We start from the raw sequence: 27,507 nt of genomic DNA on the forward strand, positions 1-27,507 counted from the left end.
GTAATGACTTAATCCATTTTCCTGCTTCATCAGCTTTCCCGCACTCGCCGCCCAGGCCTCCCCGCTCTGCTCCGGTAGTTTTCGAGCTCTTTATTCTGTGGTGCAACTTGTGACTTCTAAGGCCATGGTCAGACGGGTTTGCAAGGTCGTTTCCCTTCCCTCGCAAGTCAAGCAGCCGATTGCACGAACCTACAACTAAATCAGACTTTTTATTTTTATTTTTATTTTTTTAACACATTCTGTGGCGCTTCGGCTCACAAAAATGATGGCTCCCTAAAACAGCTGCCGAAAGGCCTGAAAGCCCTCGGGCACCAAAACTCCTACAATAAAAACCGCCAAAACGCTGTCACTTAAGGGCATCGACCTCATCTTCCCACACAGGGCGGGTGAAGGCACCGGCCCCCAGATGAGGCGGCGGACACGAGGAGGGGGCGGCGGACATGAGGAGGGAACGGCGGGCTGGGGGGGGGGGCTGTGCGTGCGTGTCGTAAAATCCTCAAAACCCATTTATTGTGGGGGGAAAAAAAAAGGTGAAAAAAGCGCTTATATGTAACATTGCCACCGCACAGAAGCAGCGGCGCGCAGCGGAGGGACGTGAGGGGGAAGCCGGGGCCCTCAGCGCGGGCTGCCCCCATTGGCTGCGCGCCGCCGCGCTCGGCCCCCATTGGCTCTGCGCCGCCGCGCTCAGCTCCCATTGGCTGCGCGCCGCTAAGTGCCGCCCCCGCGCCCGCGCCTCTCCGCTCCGGGGCCGCCCGCCCCGCTCGCCCCGCCCCGCCCGCCCCGCGCCGCGCTTTCCACGGCTCCGCAGCGGGGTCAGCCCGGCCCAGGCCGATGCGGCGGCGCGGATCGTGCGGGCTGGGGCTGGAGCAGTCTGCACGATGTGCCCCGCCGCCAGAGCCACAGCTTCCAGGTCTCTCTCCCTCCCTTCCAGGCAGGGAACAGCGGGGATGGGGAGGTGAGGGGCTGCGGTGGAGGTCGTGTTTGTCTTGGGCTGGAGGGAGAGGATGTCTTGAGTTGTTCCTCTGGGATAAAATTTATAGGCTTCTGCTTCTGTGCGGGTTCTGATAGGCGTTTTGTGAGGCGTTCTGTCTTTTCATGCTTGGAGTGATGTAAATGCAAACCAGATACGGCTTCTGCTTTTAGTGCCAAAACCTTTCTACTTTCCTTTTTTTTTTTTTTTTTTTTTTTTTTTTTTTCGGTAAGATCAAAATACAAGGCTGCTGGAGGAGGGATGTTTATTTTGCAGCTCTCCTTGGTTAGGGAAATGATTAGGAAACGTTCATAAAATTAGTGGATGTAAACAGCTCTGCGGTGGAGAATGACTGGCTTTGTCTCATTCTGGGGAAAAAGGGGAGATAAAGATGTATATTCGTTATTTCTCTAAAGAAAGCTCGTTGACATAAGTGGTTTTTTTATGCTTCTGAAGTGGATGCATGTTTTTGAACTGCAGCTTCCAATGGGACTATGCAGATTCAGTTTGGAGGGGGTGTTTTCCATGCAGGCTGTGTTATTCCATCTGTTATGCTGCAGTGAAGTTACTGTCTCCCTTTTGGATCATGCAGCAGGAAACCTTGAGCTATCTCCCGAGCTCTCTGCCAGCCAGAATCAGGGAATTTCTTTTAAGAGGTCAAAATGCACCTGGAGAGTCAGTGCATGAAAGCATTTTGGTGCATTGTCTGCTTACATGGGGTTGATGAGGAATGAGTTAGTTCATCCTTCCTCTGGTTTCCTGCAGCTTTTTGGGGTTTAGTGTCTTTCCTTCCGTAGAGTTACAGCAGATTGGCCAAATGATTGACAGGCAGTTAGGAGCAGGATGTAGGAGGACGAAGTGTGGTAGCAGAAACTTCCTTTTACTGAGGAGAATGGGCTAAAAATGTTCAATTTTGTTTGGTTTACATACATCAGATGCGAAATGTGCCAAGATTGCTTCAGAGTTGGAGCATTAGGTAGGCAGGTTGTTTAGATGAAGAGACCCTGGAAGACTTCAGTAGTTCCTGAGTTATAATAAAGGTTCAATAACTGAGAAAGACCCAGACAATGCTTGAAACTTGTCATGGTGTAATTTTCAAATAACATGTGAGTCTGAATGAGACTTGCTCTAAGAGAACAGGTTAAAGCATCCCCAGCAGGCACGTCCAGTGCTTTAAAACCACACAACTGTGACTGGACATAGGATTTCAGGATCATGGAGGAGTCTTCCCTGTCACAAGAAGCTTTCACTGATAATGTCATTCCTAAATTACTAAAGACTTCCTTAAAACTTGTGTAGTCTGTTATTTTCCATTACTCCTATGGGAAGTCTGTTTCCTTTGCTGCTCAGGAATCTTTTGTCAGTAGCCCCTCTTTGTTTATGTCCACTTTTTCCTGTGTGCTAATGTTGTGCTTTTATTTGAAAGGTTTGAGGTATCTAAGGACAAACTCTCAATTCTTGTTTTGCAAAGCTGGGCAAGCCAAGCTCTCTGTTCTTCTTGGGAGAGGCTTTTCCTTTACTCATCGCATCAGCACTCTCTGCAGCCTTCTAGGTCCTGAAGTCTTAGGTTCAGAACTTAAGCATTAAAATGGTTTACAGCAATTTCTTTGCTGTATTTTAATTTTCTTTATAGGAGGCTTTTGGCATCTCCTGTCTTGCTTTTCTAGGCTCAAGTGCAATTTTTACCATGATGTCTTGGACTGTTAGATGGTAGTGTGGTAGAAATGCTGCTGACATTGTTCCATAATTACCAGTTGTTCAGTGCTATTCTGCTGCATAATTCAGATGTCATATGAAACATCTTGGCTGTGTAAGTCTGCTGTTTCCTTAGCCCAGTAAAGATTAATGCTATGCCTGCCTTTTCAGAGATTTCTTTTAGGCAAGATTTTTTTCCCCCAAACTTTCCATGTAAGAGGAAAGACCTAATTTGTTTTGGCTTCTTTGCAGGGGCTCAGAAATCTCTTCCACTTGTGCTAGATGAGCTCACCCAGCTGGTGATGGATGATATCCTGGTGCACTGTGCTTTCTTCCTCCCTTCCCTTCCTGGCTGGTGTGGCTCTTCCTCCAAGTGCTGGAGTGGTGTAGTGTCCCCTCAAGTGTGGATCTGTGGGTCTGGGGAGGAGGATGAGGAAGGGGAGATGTGCAAAGGAGGGATTTTCTGCTGCTGTTCATTCACTGTGTGTGTTTGTGGGCTCCAGCAGATGCTGAGGAGTGGCTGACATCAGGTTCTGAACATCCAGAGCAGGCAGGCCACTGTTTCTTACACAGGTAGCATGGAAGGGAAAACTAGGATTTGCTCCAAAAGGAAAAGGGACAAGAGGGTCTAAAAGCTTCCCTTGTAAGAAATAAACTTAACTTTTTAACAGCATACTGTTCACAACAGCAATACTTTAAGTCAGACATTTCTTCCTGTTTGGCTGGGACTTTCTCTGCCTCATTTGTGAATCAGAAAAATTCCATATTCAGATGCTGCTTTTCTCTGTCACAAAGCATCAGTAGCCCATTTAAGTGTCGAAGCACATCTTGTTGATGTTTCTTGTGTTTATGTTTTATTTATGTGTTTTTTATGAGCTGTTACTTGCTCAAGACCACCTGAATGAGGTTTCACAGAAAAGCCTGCAAAGTTTGACTAGAGAAGAGGGTGCTAAGGCAGATGCCGAATTAAGAGAATATCCCTGTTTTGAACATTGAACTGTCATTTAAAACCTCAGTAAGAGTTCTTTCCCTATAATATTATTTTAGCAGGCCCTCTTCATGTCCAGACAGCTTCCTGTGAATGATGCTGAGAGGAAGTGATGGTGTTACATTCCAAGTATCTCTAGCCAAGCTGATAATTGGACCGTATTTGAGCTGAAACCATTTCTTTTGATTTTCTCTGTGGATGACCCAAGGTTAAGAGCAAATTGTAGCCTAACTGTGTGTATCTTTCCTAAAGGAAAAGAGTGCTCAGGTAGACACAATTCCATAAGGTTGTTAATGATTTTATGAGTTGGTGGTTGATGTTACAAAGAGGATGTAGGAGTGACCCATTAAACAATTAAAAGAAAACACAAGTAGAGTGTCACAAGGCAAGAATAGAAAAATCATGATCCCTCTAGGACTCTAATGTTGCTTGGTGGTAATCTTGGCTCCAGGAAAAATAATTTTCACCTCTCATGCTGTTGGTGCCTTGGAGAGTTTCGTCAACTGCTCTGAAATTGTCATTTGCTCCTTGTTTCACTTTTTACCAAATGCTAAACAGCATTTAGCAGTAAGTTCTCATTTTCTGAAGAAGTGGATCTTGACCGAATGAATTGCAGGTCATACAGATAGCATTGTTTGAAATTTTTATTGTCTGATAAAAAAGCCTTTCTGGCCAAAGTTCATTTTGTAAGATACATTATGCATGTAATCAATAACTTGTTGTAGGTGCTTATAACCATATTGTAGACTAAGCTTTTTTTTTTGCCATCACAGATGTATTCTTCAATTAACCAAAACAGCTGACTCTGTTCAATAAAACAGATGTCAAGTGCTTTTTTCATTCAGTAGTAACAGGCACTAAGCAGATAATATTCCAAGGGAGTTTCTCAAGTGTCTAAATATGTTAAAGTGCCAACTTTACTGTGGGATTTCATCTACTGTGGTAGATGAAGAAATAATTGGCAGAAGTCTCTAATTTTTAAATTAACTTCACGTTTTTCCTCTGGTGAGAAGATGTCAGTCCCTAATCTGCAACAGCTCCCCAGATGCTGTCTCATTATGTCTCGTGATAGGAAATGGTAGGAGATGGTGATCAGGAAATTATTTGAAGATAAACATCCAAGAGTGAATATGTTGCTAAAAAACATAACACAGAAGTCTCTCGTGCTTTAGCATGTTTCTATTAAGTTTCCCTCAGATCATAAATGTCACTGGGATTTTTCCTCATGCTTGTGGTTTTAAATGATTTTTGTCATGTACCATTAAACAGAAATCCTTTAGGAAGGTATTTCAGTGTTCATTGTGTCATAGAAGGAGGTTTTCCAATCACAGTTCCTTTGAGATAACTTGTCTATTCTTCTTTCCCCGCTTTTCCTGAATATTTTGTCAATATGGGCAAATGGGGCCTTCCGGATGAAAGGCATTTTACTTTCCTTGTATGGATTTTAAATCCAATTTCAACATCTGGGCAGGTTGTTAGCTTTCCTGATCCGTTAAACCGATGTTTAAAATTCAGCTGAAAAATTTGGATTCACTTCTCCAGAAGTCATTGGAAACTTAACCTCATGAAGTCCATCAAAGTGGGGTACACAACTAACTCTCCTTAGCTTCAGCATTTTTTTCTTTGCATTACTATTTTCCCCCCCTAATTGTTATTGGATAAGGCTCAATCCACTGTTGGTTTAAGCAGATTTGTCTATCATGTTTTACATAAACAGATAAGAGTTTATTTGCAAAATTTCTTTTTATTGTTTCCAGTGAAGAGATGATGACGTTTGAAAGCCTGGGAGGGATCTGAAGGTATCATGTTTGATAAGGAGACTTGGGAGGGAGTTCCTGAGTAGGGACACCTTGGGGGGATTTGTGGGCCTCCTATGCCGCAGTAGGTAGGTTGGTAAGAGACAGTGTTTATTTTGTTATTTTGTTCTTTCCAATATTAGAATCGATGATTAGCATTTGTATTAATTGACAAAAATTCTAATACTTAAAAATTCCCTGAATCCCTTGTTTTCCCATAAAGAGAATTGGTAGAACAGAAGATGAAAAATTTTAAAATTTTCATATTCTTAGGTATCAGCTGAGAGGGTCTGCTTAGTGACTGGCTTTGAAGCATAAACCAGAAAAGCTACCACTTAATTAGTCATTCCTTTCATTCCTTTTTTTACCATCTCAGCCCTTACATTTTGATTGCTCTGGATTTCAGTCCTGCAGAAGCAAACAAAATCGGTCCTAACTGTAAATGTCACCCAACTGTTTTTCATGTTTGGACATAAATCAATAACATTCTCTTAAAATATTGTATCAATTTTGAAAATCTTAATGAAAATTAATAACTTGTCTCTTTGGTCCATAATGAAGATATTGAAATGTGTAATCTTCTCATGGGCCCAACTCTTGCAAGTGGTTACGGACATTAATGTTGTAGTTGTCAGTTTTTTGCCATCTCTTTTCTCTAAATGTGTTGTCCAAAACTAGTGTGTAGTTGGTTCAGGTTTTCTTAATTATTCTCTTCTAACTTCTTGTATAAAGTTTTGCAGTATATCTGTGGGAATTTCTTTTTTGTTTTGTTTAAAAGCCACAGAGCAGGAAATTCATATAGAATTCATTACTGAATAATGACCATATCTCAGTAAGTGCCTTGCTCAGGTTTCTTGTGTGAAAACACTTTCTCTGCTTTTCAACTTTGCCTTTCGCTTTTGAAACAAATGTTGCTCAAAACCAAGTAGATTTCGTCTTATCCTTTGCTGATTTTGGAAATATGTTGAAATATCTGATTTAGGGGAAGAGGCATGAAGTGTACAGGTCAGGTTTTAGGTATTTTTTGGGTTAGTTTTAGCTTCTGTTTCAATGCCTGCTGAAGCCTCACCATTCATGAACCATAATTCCTTTGCATAAGCGTGACGTTTGGGTTTCATTTTCCGGGGGCTTTGCCCTGCAAGCTTCTTGATCTTGTTACACGAACATCAAAGGCTGCTTTGTGCAGCAAGACCTTGCTGTTGACTGCCTTGCGAAGCTGGGTGTTTGCACTGCTTCTGGTGGTACTGGGAGAGGGGAAAGTTTAAGTGGAAGCATCCCCTCTGTGGGACTGTGGTTTTGGGGGTTAGATGGGAGTGTGGTGAGGGTGCAGGTGTGTGCATCATCCTGTGCTCACATGCAGGTTGTGTGCTCCTGTCCCCGTGCCTGCTGAGAGACCTTGGCGTTGTCTTTGGGTATATCCAGGTGCTGAACACAACCAAATGCATTTTCCAGGGTGTGGCAGTGCTTATGTACAACTTGCTGCACGCTGCTTTTTAGCTTTTAGCATTCCCACATGAAAAGACTTCCTGAAGGCTTAAATGAATTGCTTCTGAAGTACTCCAAGTGTGGAAATGTTGTCTACTTAAGAATAACAATGAGACAAAAGTAAATCATGGTGGAAAGAATAACACCACAAAAAGCTTTGGAGTATATTGTATTAATGGACAATTTAGCCTTAGTAGCAGCTTTGCACAGATCACTTAAGTTCAGTAGATGAAACAAATTTAATTCCCCTGAGTGCTCACTACTTACACTGCAATGAGTAGCTGTAGAAACGTCAGTGCAAAATGTGGTTGTAATAGCTCAATACTACTGAGCTGTGTTTTGTACACAAATTGAGACATTTGCATTTATGGCTCTCAAAACAACTGTAGCAGGGCCAGGGCCCCTTCCTGAAAGAATGTAATGGTGTTTGTATGCAACATCTCTTTGATCCTCCTGGGATCTTGATGTTCTGGTTCTCTGTGCAGACTTGGAGTTCTTTTGTTTATTTGTTGCTTTGTTTTGTTTTTTTAAATTCAGGAGGACTGTGACAAAGGTGCACTCTAAGGTATCTGTTACTGCCACCTTGCTCTTTTGAGCACTCTTACACCATCCCAGCCAGTGGAAGGGTTTATTGACTTGAATAAGAGTGCAGGATCTAACCCCAGTAGTTAAAAAAAAAATGCTGTGCTGGACAGATGGATTTATGTGTTGATCTGTATATGTTGACTTGTTTGAGAAAGCAATCATCTGTCATGATCATAACCGACAAAAGTCAAACTGAAACAAACTGTTGCAAAGTTTACTGAAATGAAAACTGACAGTTACTTGTTTATATAACAACAACAAAAAAAAATCATTGTGCATACTAAGAGTTGGACTTGGAAAGGACTTGTTGAGGTGATTAAATTCTCTGTTTCATTGTTTGTTTTTGCACATCCTGGATGAGTGCAGCCGGGAACAACTGGAATTATTTTGCTCATTGCAGTCTTGCATTCCTGTTTGATTCCCTTCTGTCCTCATCATTGTCTACCTCTTCAGTTCCTTCTCAGTCTTTCAGATCTCTTGAAGCCTGGTACAAAGTTTGACTGATTCTTTTGTGCAGAATCCATTCTGACCTAGGTTCCTATGGACTGTGATCAAGTTACCTCTTTATGTTTACCTGAGAGAGAATTAATACCTGCATTGTTCTCTAATGAAAGTTGGTGAAGCTTGTTTCCTGCTTTTTCATTTAAAAAAAAAAGTCCCATTTTATGCTTCTCCCCAGCTGTGTTTGTGATCTGTGGGGCTGACAGATGTAATTGCTGCCTTGTTTTGTGCTGTAGCAGCTTTCAGTGGTCACATCCCTGCCATGAGCTATTGGTGTTGCTGAGTGATCCCATCCCTTTCCCAAAGAATGCTGAGTGCCTCGTGTTTGTGCTGGTGTGAGGCAGTCTCCTCTGAGGTGATCTGATGGAATGTCCTCTGTGTTCCATGTGGAGCAGTCCTGGAGCTCCCACATGGTCTGCAGGCTATGTTCACTCTGCATCCTCTGTTCACAGCTCCCATTGTGTGCTGCTGTGATCTTGCTCCGTGAACTGGGGCTGCTCCCTGTGCACCCTGGCAGTGTCATCTCTGGATACCTGACACCTCTAAGTTGTTTTGGTGTCAAGGTACTAGGCAAGAGCTGCTGAGTTGACTTTTCTGTGTAGTGTGGCAGGTAGGATGTGTCTTGTAAAAGGTGATGGTATCAGTCCTGCTGGGTTGGCACTGAATATCTCAGGGGAGAGCAGTTCAGGTTGTTGATCCGTAACTGACCCTGGGACATAGTCCTGCTAACAAATTTTATGACATCTTTACCCAAGTGAACTTGAATGATTTGCTGCCAATACTAGCTGACAGCAAACTGATGTGGATGACTGGGGTGGATCACTGGGTTTTGCATCCCAGTGCTGTTTTATTCAGCTGTATAGATAAGAAATCTTTATTCAGCCAATAAAGACAAGGGGTTGCTTTGAAAAAAATGAGGAGCTATTAAGGCTTGATAAGTGCCCCGTGACCTGCTGTTTTGTCCTGTGTCCTCGTGTCCTGACAGGCTGTGTAGTAGATGAGAGCTGGATTTGATTTCCAGCTTAACTTCTAGAATTCTGGGGGACTGAGGGATGTAATTTACCCCTTAAATTTCAGTTTACCCTGTTTCAGGACAATCGTGATGGTACTGACTTCAGATTTTACAGTGCTTTCAGATCTCAAAAGGGCTCTAACAAAGGCCTGTAAATAGGTGTGACAGCTCAGAATATATGCAATTAGTAAATAGCCAGGTGGAGAATTTGAGGTTCTTAGTGATGCCATAATAACCAAGTTAGTTCTGTTTGAGGTTAAGTGGTCAAGTCTCCTTGTATATAAACCATTAGGGTTTTCTGCCTTGCTCTGTTTTGTGGATTGTGATCATTTGCGTGTAACTCTGAAAGCGTGACTTGACTGTTGCCTGCACTTCAGATGCTATTGTTACCTTTATCTCTCTTTATAAAAATACCTTTTATAACGATATCTTTATCTCTCCCTGTCCCACACTCGCAGTGTTTTTTGACATTTGACCTTGTACTGTGATTATCAAATTTGTTATTGAGAAATGATGATTGTGCAAAGAGACTGACTTTGAATCATTTTCTGAACTAGATACCCTTGAAATTTCAGTGGTCTAGACTTGACATCTGGAGGGGGTACTTCTCCTCAGCTCCTTCATCCTGGTGTTTAAGAACATCAGATGTTTGTCTAATCAAACAGTGTTTTCAAATGGCAATACAGCCTGGTTCAAATGAGTCATATCACCATAAACAAGAAAAAAGAGGTGGAAAAGAATGAGGAAGATCATCCCCAGAGAAAAGCCTTCCCTTAGTCTTGCTCTTCTTAAGAAGTTCTTGTGACAGAAAACTCTTGGCAGGAGAATGGAAGAGGTGAACACCTTTGCAGTAGAGAGCACAGAGGGTCAAACACTGAGATCAAAGAAAGGAGCAGGGCTGAAATCATCCCCTGTGGAGGAGCAGGCTGCTTCTTTCCATGGTTGTCTGATCAGAGGGACTGCTGCTTTGGGTGGGTAGGACAGGAAAAACCCTTGCTTGTGTTCCTTCTCCCTGGGAAAACCAGCAGGCTCATATGGGTGGGCTCTTCATGTGGATTCCATTCTCACATGTTTGGTTACTGGCAGCAGCATGGAAGATGATGATGTGCCAGCCTGCATTTTTCTTCACAAAATCATTATTGGAATGTGCTGATAGAAACTGTGGGAGCAGCAAGATTGCTTCCTGTCAGCTGATGATCAGTGCCCTCTCCATCTGTGGATGAGCACTGTGCTGTCCTGCTGGGTACTCCCATGTTCTGTGCAGGGAGCTGCTGCTGTGCTTCCCTGGTGCTGGCAGCCTCCTGGCTCTGCAGTGTGCCAGGAAGAACTGCCTTCACACCCTCTCTGGTGCCTGCTGGTGAAGTTGCTGGCCATGTTTTTGGGTCTGCTAAAGAGGTTGGTGGTAGATAGGTGCCTGCTGGTGAAGTTGCTGGCCATGTTTTTGGGTCTGCTAAAGAGGTTGGTTCAGTGATAGTGAAATATGTTGGCTTGGCTTGGGGAATCTGGGCAGATGATTTGAAATGTGGGCTCCTGTTTTGGGCATGGCTCGTACAGGTTCTGCATGCTTCACCCTTGAAGCCTAGTGGGAAGTATAGCACAGGGATTTGATTTTGATTCAGGGATCCTGAATACCCTGAGTATATTGTTTAGATTGCTTGATCAGATCAAACAAAAATGTTTGATGGTGTAATTGTCAATTACATCAGACATTACATCAGACATTACAGCTGATGTAATCAGCAATTATTAGACTTCAGGCTTGTGAAGAATGCAAAGACATGGCATTTTTATAATCATGTTTTGGTGATGCAGCTGAAGTGAGCGAGTTCTTGATCACAAGGAGCTCAGGAGCAATTCAGTATTCCTGGCACCATAACTAAGAATTGCAGTCTTCTCTGGGAAACAGTTGTCACTCCATGGGAGTCCTGTGAAAAGTTCTGTGAACTTTTCTTCAATTCAGCAAAAGTTATGATAACTTTTTCTTTCTTATTTTTTTATAGCAATGCTGAGTGACAGTAACTCTGTGAAGCTGAAAAGTGATCATTCACCTGTACAATCGTGTAAGGTGGCTGCACATGAAGATGAGAAGACCAAGCTGGTTTTTAAAAGGTACTCACAAGTAAGTGTCATTGTTACAGCTGCACAGAGGACAGTTGTTCTACCCCCAGCCTGGGCAATTACAAAATGGATGCAGAAATCAAGGTGTTGGGATTACCACAGGCTGTGAATGGAGAGTAAAATCACAATGCTGAGACTTCTGTATAGCCTGATAACTGAGGGAATGGAAGGCCAGTGGATGCTGAGTGGGTATCCTGGGGAGGTGTTCTCATATAATTATTTTTTTATGAAACCTTTGGGAATCAAAAACCTTACTCCACTGTTTATAGCTTGGCATCAAATTAGAATTAAGAGGTGTGTGCACATGTAGATCCAGGACCTTATTTTATATCTAAAATGTTGACTGCTATGATGCCACATGAATTTTTAGGTCTTAAAGCTAAAAATAAACCCAAGACAATCTCTTAGGTACACAGGTGGATATAACCTGAATGATGCAACCCCAGCTGAATGTGGGGATACTTGATAAACTTCTGGAGGAAAACCAGCCTCATTTGTCAGCTGTGAATCCCCTGCTTTCTGCCTGTTGGCTGATCTCCAAGGGTTGCAGCCTAGTATGCTGATGGAGCTCTTAGATCACCTGTCAGTGGAAAATGTAATTTAGAGAAGTGAGATGTGAGAGCAGTGCTGCTTTCCAGTGATCACCTTGTTTGCAGCCTGTACTGCACACTGAGTGCTGGGATTGTCTCTATTAGTTCATATAGTACAAGCTTTTTTTTTTTTTTTTTTTTTTTTTAATTGGAAATATGTATTAACTTCACCTGAAAGAGTTTCAAGAAGCATTGGGCACTTAATAACTTGTACATTTTTTAAAGACATTGAAACAAATGTCCAGTCCTTAGGAAACAATAGGAAATGAAAATCAGAAATTAATAGGAAATGAAAAAGAAAGCTCAAACTACATAATTGAGCAACAACCACAAATTAAATCAAATGATGATGTAAGTACCGCAGATGAGCTTAAACATGAAATGAGCTAAGTGACTTCTTGGATATCAACAGTGGTATTCCTTAGGAATGAGAAATTGGTAGATCAAAAATATGAATAGTCTATGTACTTCAGTTTTTCAGTTGGTTGGATTTTTTCTGCTGCATGTTTTGGGATGTAAGTGACTAAGGCTTTTCAGTCTGGGCATCTGAGTTCTGCATTCTGGCCTGTCAGTGAGTCAAAAGTTTTGTTTCAGGTGGCCATTGGCCCAAAATCATGCAATCTGAAGTTCCAGCCTTTTTTTTCAGTTTGCAGGGATTTTTTTTTTCCCCAAGATATAATCTTTAAAGAAGAAAAAAAAAGTCAGTCTCGATTTCATTATGTGAGAACTACTTGACTCATCAGAGATGTATTTAAAGTATATGATGTAGGCATTTTCCTTATCCAGGCATCTATATGTGTTCACACTTTCCTGCAGATAGCTTTGAATAGTTATACAAGACTTGAAGTGAACAAAGCAATAGGGGTTTTTTTTTGTTGTTGTTGTTGTTTGATTCAAATCCAGGTGTTCACATGAAGTTCAACTGTCTTAAATTTGCTTAAAAATATTGACTTAATATTTGACTGAAAATCAGAAAAAGAATTTTTTTGTTTTATTTCTCTCTCCTACCCCTCACTGTCCTGTTTGTTTTTAGAATTCTTGCACTGTTTGTGGTTGGAGGGTGCTTCCTTTATATCCTCAAATTACAATTTAGCCTCGATGAATGTGACAGAACACAAATGCCATATGTGGACCTCGATCATATAAGGGTTAGTATTTTTTGGCTTTTTTTTTTTTTTTCACTTGGCTTGAAAAAAATTTAATTGACAATATAAGAGTTATAGGGCTTTACAATAAAGAACTGGAATGCTGAGATTCTGTTGAGCAATGTATTTTGCTTCATTTCATACCATAGACATACTGGGTTTTGTTATTGTAAAGTGGCAACAGAAGCAAATAGGGAAACTGAGTTTTTAGGGATAAAATTAGATAACTGTGGATTTAACATTTGAAATGGACATGTCATCAATCGATTGTGTCATTGCAGATGACACTGGTGATCAGAAGATCGATGCAAATGAAAAGTAACATATTAAAAAAACCCAAAACAAACCAAACTTAACATATTAAACCAAAGAGCTGTTTTTTATTTCACGTAAGCCAGTTTCCCAGTCTGCTTTGCCTTGTAGTTGCTCAGATGTTTTTGGAATCGCAGGGCAAATGTCCAGGAGGGTGCAGCTTTTATTTCATTTATTCATTCAAGGTGTAGCAGCTACTTATTTTAGCTACAGTTTTGCATACAGCTTTTAAAGACATGTAACAGTCCCCACTAAAACCTTTGCTACTTATCCTGTTTGCACTTTAAAACAAAACTTGCCTGGCTTAGGACTGTTACATTTCTGTCTCTGAATGTCCCAATCCTAAAAGGCAACTTCCCGCAGAAATCCTGGCTTAAGACAGTCTGATCTGAGCATTACTGCACACACATCCTCCCCCTCTTGTCAGTGTCTTCAGTGCATATCTTTCCCCTTCTGAGTCTTTCTGCCTCCCCTTTTTTCTCATTTGACTTATTTATTTTTTCAATAATATTCTTGATTCTGAAGAACTAAAACATTAAACCAAGCAAACTTGAAGAGTTCATGGGCTGTGTTTATTGCTATCATAAAAAGTACATCCTGAAGTTCCTCAGTTGTGCTTTGCCCAGTGTGGTGTTTATGCAGAAACCTTCATAACAGGTAGAGGAAGTTCTATAGGTCAAGCTTGGTTAAAAAAAGCCCTAAAAAAACCAGCAGCAGAACTTCCCCTCCCCGTTCTCTCAGATAGACACTATTATTAGCAGTAGATTTGAATCTTGTGTCTCTGACCCCTCTGTTTGCTCATGGGTTTTTTTTAAAATTACAGTGGAGGAAAAACCAACAGAGTTAGTAGGGAAAGATATGATGCAAACAGGATTTTATCTTAACTGATAAAAGTAATACCTTTTCTGATTTTCTTTTTACACCAGGTTGCCACTACGGATTTCTAAAAATGTACACTAAGAGTGTTTTGTTTTTATTATGAGATGGACCAATGTGTAGTTTTGTCTATCACTTCAATCTTTTTATGCAATATGGAACTGTAGCCTCTTATTTTGGTGACTAGTCTTTGAGAGAAGGCCCAAAACACCCTCACCTGGCATTACTTTTCAAAGTCATGTTTTAATCATTAGCACTTTAGGAATATTTATGGAAGAAGTGTTGTTTCATTCTGATGAGTAAGCAAGTCCAGCTGCTGTTGCACAGAACTTTCACCCAATGGAAGTGTCTCTGGTGGAATCCCACCACGGGCAGAACGCAGGTCATGCAGTTGAGCAGAGTGGAATTCCACTTGCTGCTGAATTGGAGAGACAGAAGTATGTCTAGTTTTTTTTTATTTGGTGTTGCAAATGGTAGTACAAAGGGCTCATTTTCACTTAGCACTTCTACTAGCCTAATATATTCTTTAGTAAACCTTGTATCTAGGTTTCAGGGATTGAGAGTAGAGGAATTCCCCTGCAGATTTTCACCATGTGCTGGCTCATATCTACATTTGAGTAAATGCTTTAAAATTTCTGTACTTTCACACTGAAGCTTTCTTTATAACCCCTGTGTTTGCACAACTGCTGGTGGTCAGCTGGTGGGCCACATTCCAAGGGCTTTGTGCATTCCTGCAGCTGCCTTTCCTGGCTGAAATCCTGTGTGTTTTGTTTCAGAGGGCAAAGCAATATGCCAGAGACACGCTGCGGGAGCAGTGCCGACCTTCTCACGCGAAAAAAGAGATGGGGAAGTTGTTTGCAGAGAAGTACAGCATGGACATATCTCCCTTTGTAAGGAAAAATATAAATGAAGATGAAGCTTTATTTAAATATGAACCTCCATTTGGATTTCACAAGTTCTTTGATACAGTTAAAGATCTTCTCGAACTCTTACCTGAGCATGATTTACCAGAACATTTGAAGTCAAAGCCCTGTAAGCGTTGTGTTGTTGTTGGCAGTGGTGGAGTTCTTCATGGATTAGAGCTGGGTGACTTATTGAATCAGTTTGATATTGTTATAAGGTATGTATTTTCCATTTAAGCACTCCAACTACTTCATCATTACTTTATAATCCAGCATTGTTTATTAAGGGGAAAGTATCTCCAACACTGATGCAACTTATAAGACTTTCTGAAAGTGGTTTTGAGACATTTACTTGTGACTTAGTGGAATTTGAAGTCTTGGGAGCAAAGTAAATTGTCATGTTTACAAGAATTTATTTGTGGACTTCAGGTACAAAGTGCAGATGGGAAGAAACTAGACAGAAACTAGTGACATCATAGACAAATAGACAGTACTGAGTTTATCCTTTCACATTTTAAAGCTTTCAAATCTTCAGGACTTAAGAACTCACCTCTGCTTTTTTCCCATGGCTAGTTTGGATGCCTATTTGAAAGATTTTTTTTAATAACAGCTGTTTCAAACACAATAAGAATTAATTGGTGTTTCAGTACGCAGTTTGCCTACACACTTTATAGAACAATTATCTTCTTTTATCTTTACGAAGTCAGTGACTACTTTCTGTGATTTCTGACATCTGAATTACATGCTCTTTATTTGTGCCTTCTAAACAGAACAGTTTAAAGCTTCTTCTTGTTTTGAATCATGTAAAGTCACAAATAAAATTAATACAAGCATTTTCCCAACTTGTTTTGTAAATTAAGACTTGCTCCTCTTATTAAGGGAATATTTCATTGAGTCAATAACCTTATTCAAAGGTAAACAAATCTGTTAGCATGTGGAGGGGCAGAGAACTTGCATTAGCTGTCCTCTGAAATTAGGGCTGGCAGGATGAAGGTGATTTTCCTGTTGATGTAGAAAAGTTTGCAGGACTTGAGCTCTTCTGCAGAACTCATGGAGGGACAGGATGCCATTCTTGTCAGCATTGTGCCAGCATCTGAAGTTTTTGGTGAGCTGGAATGATGTAGACCCACAGGATCCATTACATCGCATTAGAGGGATAATTTGAATGATTTTTGTGTGGAATACTCGTGTGTGTGTGTGTGTGTGTATAGATATGAAAAGGATAACACAGGCAAATTTGTGTGTTTTCTTCCTCTTCCACTTTTAAGCTTCTCTGAGCTGGCACAAAGCAATAGATACGAAATTCTGCAATGCTGTCTTAAGTCACTTTACTTTACTTTCCAAAGTTCTGCAGTTGTGCCATTTAATCTAGAAGTAGAATTGGCTTCCTTCCAAAGATAAGGGCTGGAAGAGTGCATGAGGCAAGAACATGGGGGTTGTGAGAAAACACCATAGTCTGTTCTGTTAAAAATCTGTGGGCCAAATAACCAGTTTTTGCTTATTGTCTGATATTTTGATGAGATTGTAACCTGTTTTTTTAATACTTGTGGGTTTCTTTTCCTGCAGGTTAAATGATGCACCAGTTCAAGGCTACACGGATCATGTTGGTAACAAAACAACAATACGGATGACTTACCCTGAAGGAGCCCCCCTTTCTGAACAAGAGTATCCTCCTTCAAGTTTGTTTCTGGCTGTTCTGTTTAAAAGAGTTGATTTCAACTGGCTTCAAGCCATGTTGAAAAATGAAACCTTGGTATGTAACGTGACAGTCTCACATACCTGTATTTTTCTTTGTTTTGTTTTCTAATGCTTAAAGAAGCTGATTGATCTGTTACTTTCTGGTTTATTGTGCTGAGGGTCTTTATATAACCTTGTGGGATTTTTCTTTTAGCTCTGTCTCCTAGCTACAGTTGTACCAGCATTTGTGTTGAAGCCCCATGCTGACAGTAACACTTCGTTTTTGTGCAGATATTGGTGGTTTGCACCAATAGGCTACGTGACATACTGAGTGTTTACTGAAGTGGAATTCATTTTACATTTGGTTTAAATGACTGTAGAGCCCAAAATAGAAATGAGATTTCTGAATGCCAGCCCATTTTTTTAGCAGTTAAAGTCTGCACTGCTACAATGGGTGTACATGGAGTTAACATGTAATTGAACATTTGTCTGATATTCCTAAATGATGGGGTTGGAAGGGTTTGATGTTTCCAAATTAATGTGAATTGGTGGCTTCCACCTCTTTCAATCTGCAGGCAGATAATTTCAGCAAGTAAAAATTACTGAGAAGGATTAAGAAGAAGGCCTGTCAAGTCTTTTAACAGTTTGATCTATGCTAGTTTAGGTACTCCAATTCCCCTTCTTAATTCTGTGACTTTTACAATATGAGAAGGACTGTTTAATCTTGACTATCTACTACTACACAGAAGAACCAGGAAAATGCTTAAGGGATGGAGCATCTCTGCCATGAGGAAAGGCTGATAGAGCTGTGAGCGTTTAGCCTAGAGAAAGAGAAGGTTTGTGGGGGATCTTATTAATGTACATAAATATCTGAGGGGAGGGTGCAAAGAGAATGGAGCCAGGTTCTGTTTGGTGGTGCCCAGTAATAGGACAAGAGGGAGCTTGTCAAGTTGAATATCCATGTACATCTTTCTTACAATCATCTAGACATCATCCTGAGCATCTGGCTCGAGGTGTCTGCTTGAGCCAAGGGAGTTGGACTAAGTGATCTCTAGAGGCCCTGTGTAACTTCAGTGGCTCTGTGATTCTGTGAACTTCAACCCTGCTTCTTTCAAATACTCAGCTGTCAGTTGGCTCAGCTCTCTGCAGGCACTGGTACTGAAGTAAAACTGATCCAGAGCTTGGCTGGGAAAACAGGAGCACTGCAACCTGTATTTGATCAGTTCAAGCTGTTGTTCTTTAAAGCCTGTTTAAAAAAAATACAGGTCTATGTTGGAGCTGTATCAGGTTTATCATTTGCTTAATATTGCCCATTTCATGGAAAGGCTTGTAGAATTAGCGTGATGTATTTTTTCTTCCATTAACAGGCATCTGACTGACTACAGTGGTATGAGATCAGAATCTGAGTTTCTGAGTCCTGTGTAAATCCTCTTCTGAAGGGTTGAATTTATCACTAGGTGGATGCTGTCAAACAACAGCTCTTCACTTCAGAGCTTGAGCACAATTGTTTTAAATCCAGTGCTTGCTTCAGAATACCTGGTTAATGTTTGTGGGAAACTGTGGTTCCCTTCCCCATTTCTTTAAATACTGTTGGCTGCTCAGCTGTGCTGGGGTAACTCAAAGAACCCATGGGTGCTGATAAATACCTTGGCTGATGAACACTAAGTGCAGACAAATATTCAGAAAAAACAGCTATTCCCTCTGCTGTCCTCTCTGCAATTCAAGGTACTTTGAAGGTTTTTCCTCTTTTGGGTCAGTCATTTGATCTGTATACTGATATTTCCCAATCACCTTAACTATAAACTGTTTCCTAAATTTTTCAGGGTCACTGGTGAATTCTGTAACTTGTATACTGTGTTTGTGTCAGAGTCTCCCTCTGAACTATATTTTTTATTTCTCTTAGCCTCTGTGGATGCGACTCTTCTTTTGGAGGGAGGTTGCTGAGAAAGTTCCTTTAGCATCAAAGCAGTTTCGGATTCTGAATCCAGTCATTATCAAAGAGACAGCTTTGGACATTTTACAGTTCCCTGAGCCTCGATCAAAATTCTGGGGTTGGGATAAGGTAAGAGGTTTCACGAAAAGAAGACAGTAAAATACAGTGAAGGTAGATAAAGTAAGGAACTGAAAAATGGTTTGGGCTTTTTACTTTTTCTGTGCATTTTCAAAGCTGGTCTCAGGTAATAAGGAAATTACTGTGCTCTCAAAAGACTCTTATATTTCCTTGTGCAAAATCGAAGTAAGATTTCAGCTCACCTTTCCAGATGAGCTATTTTGCTTATGTATGCTGACATGAAATGGCATTCAGATGCAGTGAGACGTAAACTCATTCCAGTGTTTAAAAACATGCATTTGATGTATGTTAAGCCTGTTAAGAATGGCCCTGTTAAGCTAAACCAGCCATCAGCTGTAGCCAGATGTGTCCAGCTGCAGGGAAAGCAGAGAGAGCCTGGAAATCAGGCCAGTGTAAAGCAGCCTTCCAGCTGCTGGAATTGCTGTGTATGGCAGAGAATGCTCAGTAGCAGCTGCTGGGCATTTCCTCCCTCCATGTCCTTTGCTCCAGCAGTGGCACAGAGTGATGAATGGCCTGGTTTAATCGTACACTGCATTTTTGTTACTTTAATTATGTGTTTGAGAAATTGGATGTCACTGGTTGTCTTAAACTACAAAGAATACTGACTAACCACCATTTTTTACATTTTGTGTGAAAGCACTTAAGATTATTGCACAAATATCTGAAGGAACTTCTCACATTTATTTATCAAAATTACATAAGATACCAAGCTGAGTATCTTAATGGTCCTATAGTAAATTTACCTTCTTCATAGGTTTTTTCAGTGAAAAAAAAGTCATATTGTGAAGAATACTGTTAGAGAACCTGTTGTTGCTCAAGACTTATTTAAGTGTACATCAAGAGATGTCAAGTTTAACTCTGTGTCAAGAGTCGTTTGACTGTGTGAAGTGAAGGTTCACGTGCAGTTTAACTACACGGTGTTAGGCCATCTTGCCTTCACAGGAAAAAAAATTAGTGTTGACAGCCAAAAGCCAAATACTTAAATTGTAGCAGGATTTTGCCCTGGAGTTTTTAGTTTTACTTGATCATTGAATTGATTTTTATTGTTGTTTTAATTGATTTCAGTTTTAAATGAGAAGGAATAGACAAAGTCATCAAATTGTGTAAAGTGTTTATAAACCTGGTAAAGGACAATATGTTTGAACTGAGCAAATTTCACTTTTCTCCCTTTTTAGAATGTACCTACAATTGGAGTCACAGCAGTTGTTCTGGCCACACATTTATGTGATGAAGTGAGCTTAGCAGGATTTGGATATCACCTGGATCAGCCCAGCACACCTTTGCACTATTACAACAACCTCTGCATGGCTGCCATGAAATTACAACCTATGCACAATGTGACAGGGGAAACAAAATTCCTGCAAAAACTGATCAAAGAAAAAGTTGTCAAAGACCTCACTGGAGGGATACACTGTGAGTTTTGCAGCAAAGACAGCTAGTGACTGATTTGCAGCATGGATAGGATTTGTTAAATTTCCAGAGGTTCAGCTGGATCAACCCTTTTCCTCTCTTTAGTTCTTTAAAGTGTATATGAGATGGATGTGGAGTCCTTGCTGCCTTTTTTAGTGTCATGTTCAAGCTGTTGGACTTTTAAATTAATTTCCCTGTCAGATTTTACTTTGCACATCAATGTGAAAAGCTGTGTACATGTGACTCAGAGTTGAAAGACATCAAATATTTTAAAGTATTTAATGTTTTAAGTTGTCTGAATAAAAGCAGGTTTGGTTTTTTTTTTTTTTTTTTTTTTGTTTTCAAATGTATATGGAACACACATGGCTGTTCCTGAATTATTTAACAGTGGACAAGAGTTACTTTCCCCTGATCTGCTGTCTTTGTTGATCCAGTTCTTGGTATCCTGACTCCTTTTCATGCATGCCCTGAAAGGAAAGGCATGTGCTTCTCAAGTCTTTCATGTCTTGAACTGGAGCATTGCATATACTCCTCAAATATTAATATTCTTTTGCTAATAAGTTTTTGGGGGGATGAAGGACAAATGTAGGAGTGCAGCTGAAGGAAAAGGAATTGTGGCAACAACTGAGTAGTAGGTACTTTGATGTTCGTGATTGATATATTAAAACCATTGATGTGTTAATGTTTGGGGTTAGAATCCTGCTTTGTGAAGCACATTTGGGCCCAGGGCACTCTAGAAGAGGATTTAGCCAGGAGGAGGCTTTAACCCAACCAGGTCATTTGTCATTTCCATTCCTGAAGATCTGCCTAAATGTTTCTAACTAGATGATTTGCAGCAGAGTTCAGCTACCCCAATTAAAGAAGTGGCATTAATACAAAATCTGCCCCTTTTTTAAAATTTATTTTTTGAGTGACTTGAGAATTGATGGTTCTATAAAATGCAGTTTGTATCAATCATTTAGCAATACTAAAATCTATGACTAGGTTACAATTACCATTGGTTAATTTTGTGATCCTTAAGTAATTAATTATAGATATGGTCACCTTAATAGTTTGCAATGCTGATAACCCTTGTAAAATCCAGTGTTGACTATTTAATTGGAGAGGTAGAGTTGTTGGTTTTCACCCAAATCAGTAACTGGGTGAGTGTATAAGTCAAAAAGAAAATCAATTTAAGGAAGTAGCATAATCTAGAACCAAGGTAGATAACTGCTGAAAACAGCTAATCCAAAATACAAAAAGAGAAAAGAAAGCTATAGATGTATGTTCTTGGCAGTGGAAATCAGTGCATTGCAAAGGCACTGGGCTGTGCAGATCTGTAAGCAAGTTTTTAATATTTTTTTTATTAGTAGAGTGTCAGGTATAACAGTTTGCACTGAGGAGTGCTGTTAATCTACAGGATGTGAAAAAAACTTCCTTTGGGAGTGAAATCAGCAAATCAATCAGCAATTGTCAGCAAATCAATCAAAGGTTGGCCTAGAAACATGGTTCATAGTCATGTACTATTCACATAGTGAATGTTTCCACTGTGTTGTGGACAAATTATGAATGAAGTTGTAGTTCCAAATTTTAAAAATACTCATGTGGAAACGCAAGATTAGAGTTGGTTGCGTTTTGGGATTTAATTCTGTGGAGAGAAGATTTAATGAATGATAATGTTAGAATGCAGGAGCAGCAGACTAATGCTCACTGTTATACTAAGAGGCAGTAAAAGGACATCAGATCATAAAGCATAACTGAAGAAGGTTGTAGACCTCATCTTTCCTAAGTCCTGCATGTCTACACATCCTTTAAAGTCAGTTGTGGGGGCTGAACAAATTTGAAAATCAGAAATTCTTGTCTGGCACCGTGTTTATAGCAATAATATCAATCTAGCCTCCTCCTCCATGAAAAGTGTTAATTTTTATACTAGCAATAAATTTCCAGTCTGGGGTTGGTGTTTGTTGTTTGTTTGTTTGTTTCTTTTTTTTTTTTGTAAATATATTATATTATTTAATTTAAAAAGAATTCATATGTGAAGAATTTTATACAAATAGTACTTTCGTTAATATATTAAAATGTGGTAACTATTTTCTCCTGGTATTTAAACTGGAAGCAGACTACCTTAATTTCATTTAGTATTAATGAAATTTTGGAAGATTTCAGAATGCGTGTGTTGGGAGGATGTCTTGAATACACCAGAAGTCTGTGTTTCTGAGCACCTCGTCCCTCACCACTTTGTTTTGTTCAGCAACTTAAAAAATAATCAGGTGATTAATGTAAATGCCAGTAGCTTTTTGGAGATGCTGTATTTACTGTCAAATTTGCAAATTGTGTGGATGTAAGATTATATTTCCTACCTGTTTTGTGGCTTTTGACAAAACTTTGTTCTCCATTGCCGTCTGTGCAGGCTTGACACTCTGTGAAATGGCAGCAAGAAGCAATAAATTGATGAAATCACTTTCTATTTATGTATTTGTCTCTCAGTGTGCCCTTTGTCCTCCTGCCTTTATTAAGGATTTTACATGTCCTGCTGATTCAGCTGAAAGTCTTGATGCAATCCCACCTAACCCACAACAGGGGAGATGTGGTAGCTGGTACCTTTCTCTGTTCATTTATGCCTTTTTAATGCCTATCAGTGGAATTATGTCTGGTGCTTGGAAGAGAGAAACACTTTCAACACTGAACAAATTGTGGGCTTCCAAGATTTTGAAATTAATGCAGATGAGAATATTTTGGACTGGGTTACAGCATTGGCCTTAAAATCAGGGGTGTGTCTCCTACAATGGTGTAAACACTGCAGCTTCTGATCTGTGCCTCAGCCTTGATGGAAGTTAGATAAGAGCAAAGCTCTGTGTGTTCTGTTGCTGTTCCACAGATTTATGCTTTGCAAAGAATCTGCATCATCTTTTGTAAATAGGCCTTAATAGTGTTTGGTTAAAAAGTCACCAAAGAGTTTGGGAGCTGTGATAAGGCCATTGTGTTCTGCATTGAATTCCTCTGTGTAACTCTCTTCACAGGAGCTATCACAGCCAGGGATCTGCCTTATCTATTCTGGTACTGAGTTTTTTCATGGTTCCTGTGCAGGAAGTTGCACAAGGAGACATGAAGAGCTGCCTAATTGTGGAGTGGGGAAGTGCCAAAAAGGGTGACTGCAGTCCTGTGATGGGTTGGCATGAAACTGAGTACTAAACTCTTAGGGACTGTTGAGATGCTGATAAAGAACTGAATGGAGTTCAGCCTCTCCAGTGCATGGATATGTGTTGATAGGATAGCTCCAGCTCTTGTGCTGCAGTTGAAATTCCTGCAGGAAATGGGAGGGCACCAGGGGAGGCAGCTGTATAGTCTGACCCTCTTGCCTGTGCCAAGGGAGGATGAAGGAAGAGCACCTTTGCTAAGACCAGCTCAGGTTGCTGCTGTGCCTTCCTTCCTCGAGCCTGCCAGCAGGAGGGTTTTGTACAAGTGCTTGATTTTAGCAGCTTAGGAAAAGGTTCTTCCCCCAGAGGGTGTCTGGGCCCTGGACAGGCTCCCCAGGGCAGTGGTCACAGCACCAGCCTGGCAGAGCTCCAGCAGTGTTTGGACAATGCTCTGGGGCACAGGCTGTGACTCTGGGGGATGGTGCTGTGCAGGGCCAGGGGCTGGACTGGATGAGCCTTGTGGGTCCCTTCCAATTCAGCTTATTCTGTGATTCTATGAAATGTATGTATGTCCTGGTCAAAAGAGTGTTTTGAGCCATTTAGCATCAGCCTTGTCCCACATCCCCTGAGGTGCTGGAAGATAAACAACCCACCCCTAGAGTCCCTAAGAGGCTAATGCCCCTAATGCTCTATGTCTCTAACTGTCCTTTTGAGCTACACAAATGGTGCTTTTCTTGTCACAAACAGTCCTTCCTTTCTCTGCCTCTGTGACCATTGTATTTTTCCTAAAACAACCCTGTGAACAGGGACTGAAGCACCCACTCATGTCCCACAGGTGATGTGAATTACAGATGGGTATCAAGTGTTGCACTCCAACATCTCCCCAGCCAAAATGGGGGTGCTGCAAAACTTCTTGCATTTTATAGATGTATTATCCTCACCACCATTCCCTGGGAAGGAGTTGCAGTGGCTCATAGCTCTGTGCTGGTGTTGGACCTGCATCTTGCATGAGGGAATCCTGCTCCAGCTCTAGCTGAATTCCTTGCTCCCCTCTGTACAGCTTATTCCATCTGTGTGCTCAAAGCAGCAAAACTCTTATTTAAAAGAATATAAGAAAATGCCTTCCTTGAAGGATGACAAGGGATCTTTTGCAGAGGGGCCCTAGTATGCGTTCCGCACAAGCTGCAGTCTAAACTATGGCATGTGGTTGACTTTCTCAAGGATATGACAGCATCAGTGGTTGCTCTGATGGTCAAGGTAGTAGGCAGGTGTTAAATCAACTGTGCTATGACTGCTCCTGTGGTTCATGTGGATGTGAAAAAGCCAGGAATTGCCAGCACTGGGTTTTTAAGTGGGGGAGTGCTTGCTCCAGATTTACCCTTTTGTCCTTGTCCAAGCACTTGTGCATCACCTCTTTGCGGTTTAACAAAAACACCCAAACACTCCTGTGACTGAATCCTGACTGAAATTCTGATGCCTGAAAACACTTGTGTTTTCTGTCCTGTGAACTGGAATTAAAGCTGCTCATGCTTGGAGAGTTGAGCAGGACCAAACATACGTAGTTTACTTCCCTTTGGGGTCATCTGCGTGGTCATTTGTTTTCACAGCTTCCCTCTCCTGTGCTCAGGCCAAAACCAACTTCTTCCCAAGTTCCTGCATATGCCATAGAAGAGAACAAAGCCTTCTTGTTCCCTGCAGCCATTCCTGCTCCCTCCTTGTGGGCAGTGAGGAGCCCTGGCCTTTGCAAGGAGGCATTTCCAGTTGCAGGGGATGGCTTTGGCAGTAGTCAGGCACTGGAGCTGCTCGTAGGAAGGGGCTGCCAAGGCTCAAATAGACTGTGGTGGGCAAGTTGCACTAAAACCCGTTTTCCACAAGCTCTCTGAAAAAGGAAAACTGCAAATCCAAGCAGCTGTGGCAGTGCTGAGCATCAGACACTTCCTTCCCAGTGCTCTTTGTGTTCCTGGTGTGTAGCTAAAATAATTATTCTGTAGCTCAAGGAAGTCTTGAGCCTAGCTTGGGCCTTCAGCAGATGAGCCAGTCTGGAGGGAGGCAGAAACACTGCTATCTGCAAATTTTCCTTTTACCAGCCTTTTTCTGCCTGATCTGAGCTTATTAAACTCCAAACAAACCCACTTGCAGAACCTGGAATTACTTTCCCACTGCCTTAGGCTGAGTTAAGGGTGAGGAGATGTGAGGACCTGGTGGAGCAGATAGAGAAGCTGCAAAGAAGTTTTGTGTTCAAGTGGTGTGAAGGCCTTGGCTGCTGGGTTAAGTGGCTGCAACAGAGAAACCTGAGAAAAGGACGTGGGGGAACAAGGGATTTGGTGGGGTGGAGGTTTAGGATAAGCAGGTGTGGAGAGGCAGGAATACACACACATCTCATTTGACCACCTGAGTACAGCCTTAGGAATGTTTGCAGCAGTTCTGGACCTGCCAGGATCAACCCTCTGTGTCACTGTGTGCTTGGGCCTCTCCTGCTGCTGTAAGATAAATGACCACAAAATAGCTCAACAAAAATTTCTGGCCAACTTTTCACTGAGGAGAACAGAAGCTCATGAAAAGCAGCTGGTGTGGCTTTTCAGGGCTTGGTGTTACTGTACCTGTAGGAAAAGACCAGGATATGTGCCCTGGGCAGTTTTATGACCCCACTGTACTGCTCTGTCCAAGAAAGTAGTGTACAGCTTATCACAGCTGTTCATATTGTGCCTTTTTAATGCAAAATCTTCATAAAGAAGGGTTGGTTTGTTCTATCATCGAGTAACAAGATTACCATGAGCATTTTCAGTTTTATGGCTGGGTAGAGGTCTGGGGCTATTTTTAAGCAAGCCCTTTCTTATTTATAGAAGCAGATAATTGGGTCAGAGCATGGCTTAGCTCAAAACCTCAAGGAGTTTTCCTCTGAATGGTTGTGAGAGTCTGAACCCTGTCACCACTTCTGCCACCTGGTGTTATCAGACTTGATTTCTAAGCATACTCCATGACCCACCTAGCACCCAACCTGTGCTCTCAGCTCTCCTTGGAAACCTGATTTAGACCCATTTGTGCTCGGCAAGGGACACGGGTACAGCTGGACACCCAAACCCCTCAGCAGTTCTCAGGTACCTGAGTCCATCTCTTAGACCATCAAACGAGACTTTGTCTCAGAAGGGGAATTTAGGACTCTGACTAGTTACAGCTTTTGCTATGTTCATGCCTACACAGATGAAAGGAACTGAATGGGAGGTTGTAGCTCTGCAGTTTGGGGGATGGCTTGGGCTGGAACCTCCTTGGTGCCACGGGATATCCCCAGCCACTGCTTCTGACAGCTCAGGCTGCATTAGAAATGTCAGTGATTTTAAATACCTGGGTACCAAAGAGCTGCTCCCGTGCTGACAGCCGACCTGGGGGCTCGCAGGCAAGAGATGCTGAATTCTACGCGGTGGTATAAAAGCAGATGAGGTGAAATGCCCATGAAAGCAGCGCCAAGAGGGGGCTGCCCTTGGTTAGCAGATGCAGCCTGGGCTCTGCTCCCCGCTGAAGTTCTGGGAGGCATTTCCCGTCGGCAGAGGCACCGGGAGCCGCCAGGAGCGGGCGCGCAGCCCCATCTAGTGCCGCACAGGATGAGCACAGGCTCTGCCCGAGCCTACCCGGCTGCCACTGCTCCCAGGCATCAATCAAAACAGGCATCAAAACGGGAAAAATCCTGAGCTACAAACGCCACACACGTCGGCTGGTGCTGGGATGTGAGCCTGAAGTGAAGGGCATGGGAATGAATCGCTTTCCTTGCTTAACGCACGAGTGGAGCCCAAGAGAAGGGATTTTATCCCGTGGTTTGTAGAGCTCCGTGGAAGGGAGCAGCAGTCTTCAGCTCCAGAGGGAGCATTGCTACACGGGTTGTTGGTTGTTCCATTTTTCAGGGAGCTGGAATGATGCACAGAGGTCTGTCCAGCCCGACTCAATCCTCTATGCCTCCAGAGAAATGTGGAGGGCAACAAAAATCCTGAGATCTCTGAAAAGGTGGTCTTGCAAGGACACTTGAGCAAGCAGAGACCAGCTAGTCCAGAGAAGACCACGCAAAGGGTCAATAGCAGAGACAGTGATTACTTTCTTCCCTCTGCATCATTCTGGGGAAAAGACAAGAAGTAACGGACCAAAAAAAAAAAAAAAAAAAAAAAAAAAAAAAAAAAAAAAAAAAAGCATCCTGGGAGGTTTAGGTTCAATAAGGAGGTTTTTCTAACATGAGATTAGAGAAGCATTAGTGTGAATTGTGCTGGGAGGC

At 41.6% G+C, this 27,507-nt stretch overlaps 1 protein-coding gene across 7 annotated transcripts; it reads left to right on the top strand.

Annotated features, from left to right (window-relative positions):
* The first annotated feature begins 741 nt into the window (after positions 1-741).
* On the top strand, positions 742-22,567 carry ST3GAL5 (ST3 beta-galactoside alpha-2,3-sialyltransferase 5). Of its 7 annotated transcripts, none has more exons than XM_083860732.1 (7): positions 742-955; positions 11,033-11,141; positions 12,774-12,888; positions 14,850-15,193; positions 16,542-16,728; positions 18,556-18,714; positions 19,899-22,567. In XM_083860732.1, exons 1-7 carry the CDS (start codon positions 832-834, stop codon positions 20,160-20,162), a joined length of 1,302 nt encoding a protein of 433 aa, XP_083716858.1. In that variant the 5' UTR covers positions 742-831; the 3' UTR covers positions 20,163-22,567. The 7 variants fall into 7 exon arrangements, with proteins under 7 accessions (XP_083716858.1, XP_083716859.1, XP_083716862.1 ...); XM_083860733.1 differs by having other exon boundaries at positions 747-910; XM_083860736.1 differs by having other exon boundaries at positions 777-910; positions 11,033-11,151.
* The last annotated feature ends 4,940 nt before the right edge of the window (positions 22,568-27,507 follow it).

This window comes from Zosterops lateralis (assembly GCF_965231275.1).
Source record: "Zosterops lateralis genome assembly, chromosome: 5".
Taxonomy (NCBI): domain Eukaryota; kingdom Metazoa; phylum Chordata; class Aves; order Passeriformes; family Zosteropidae; genus Zosterops; species Zosterops lateralis.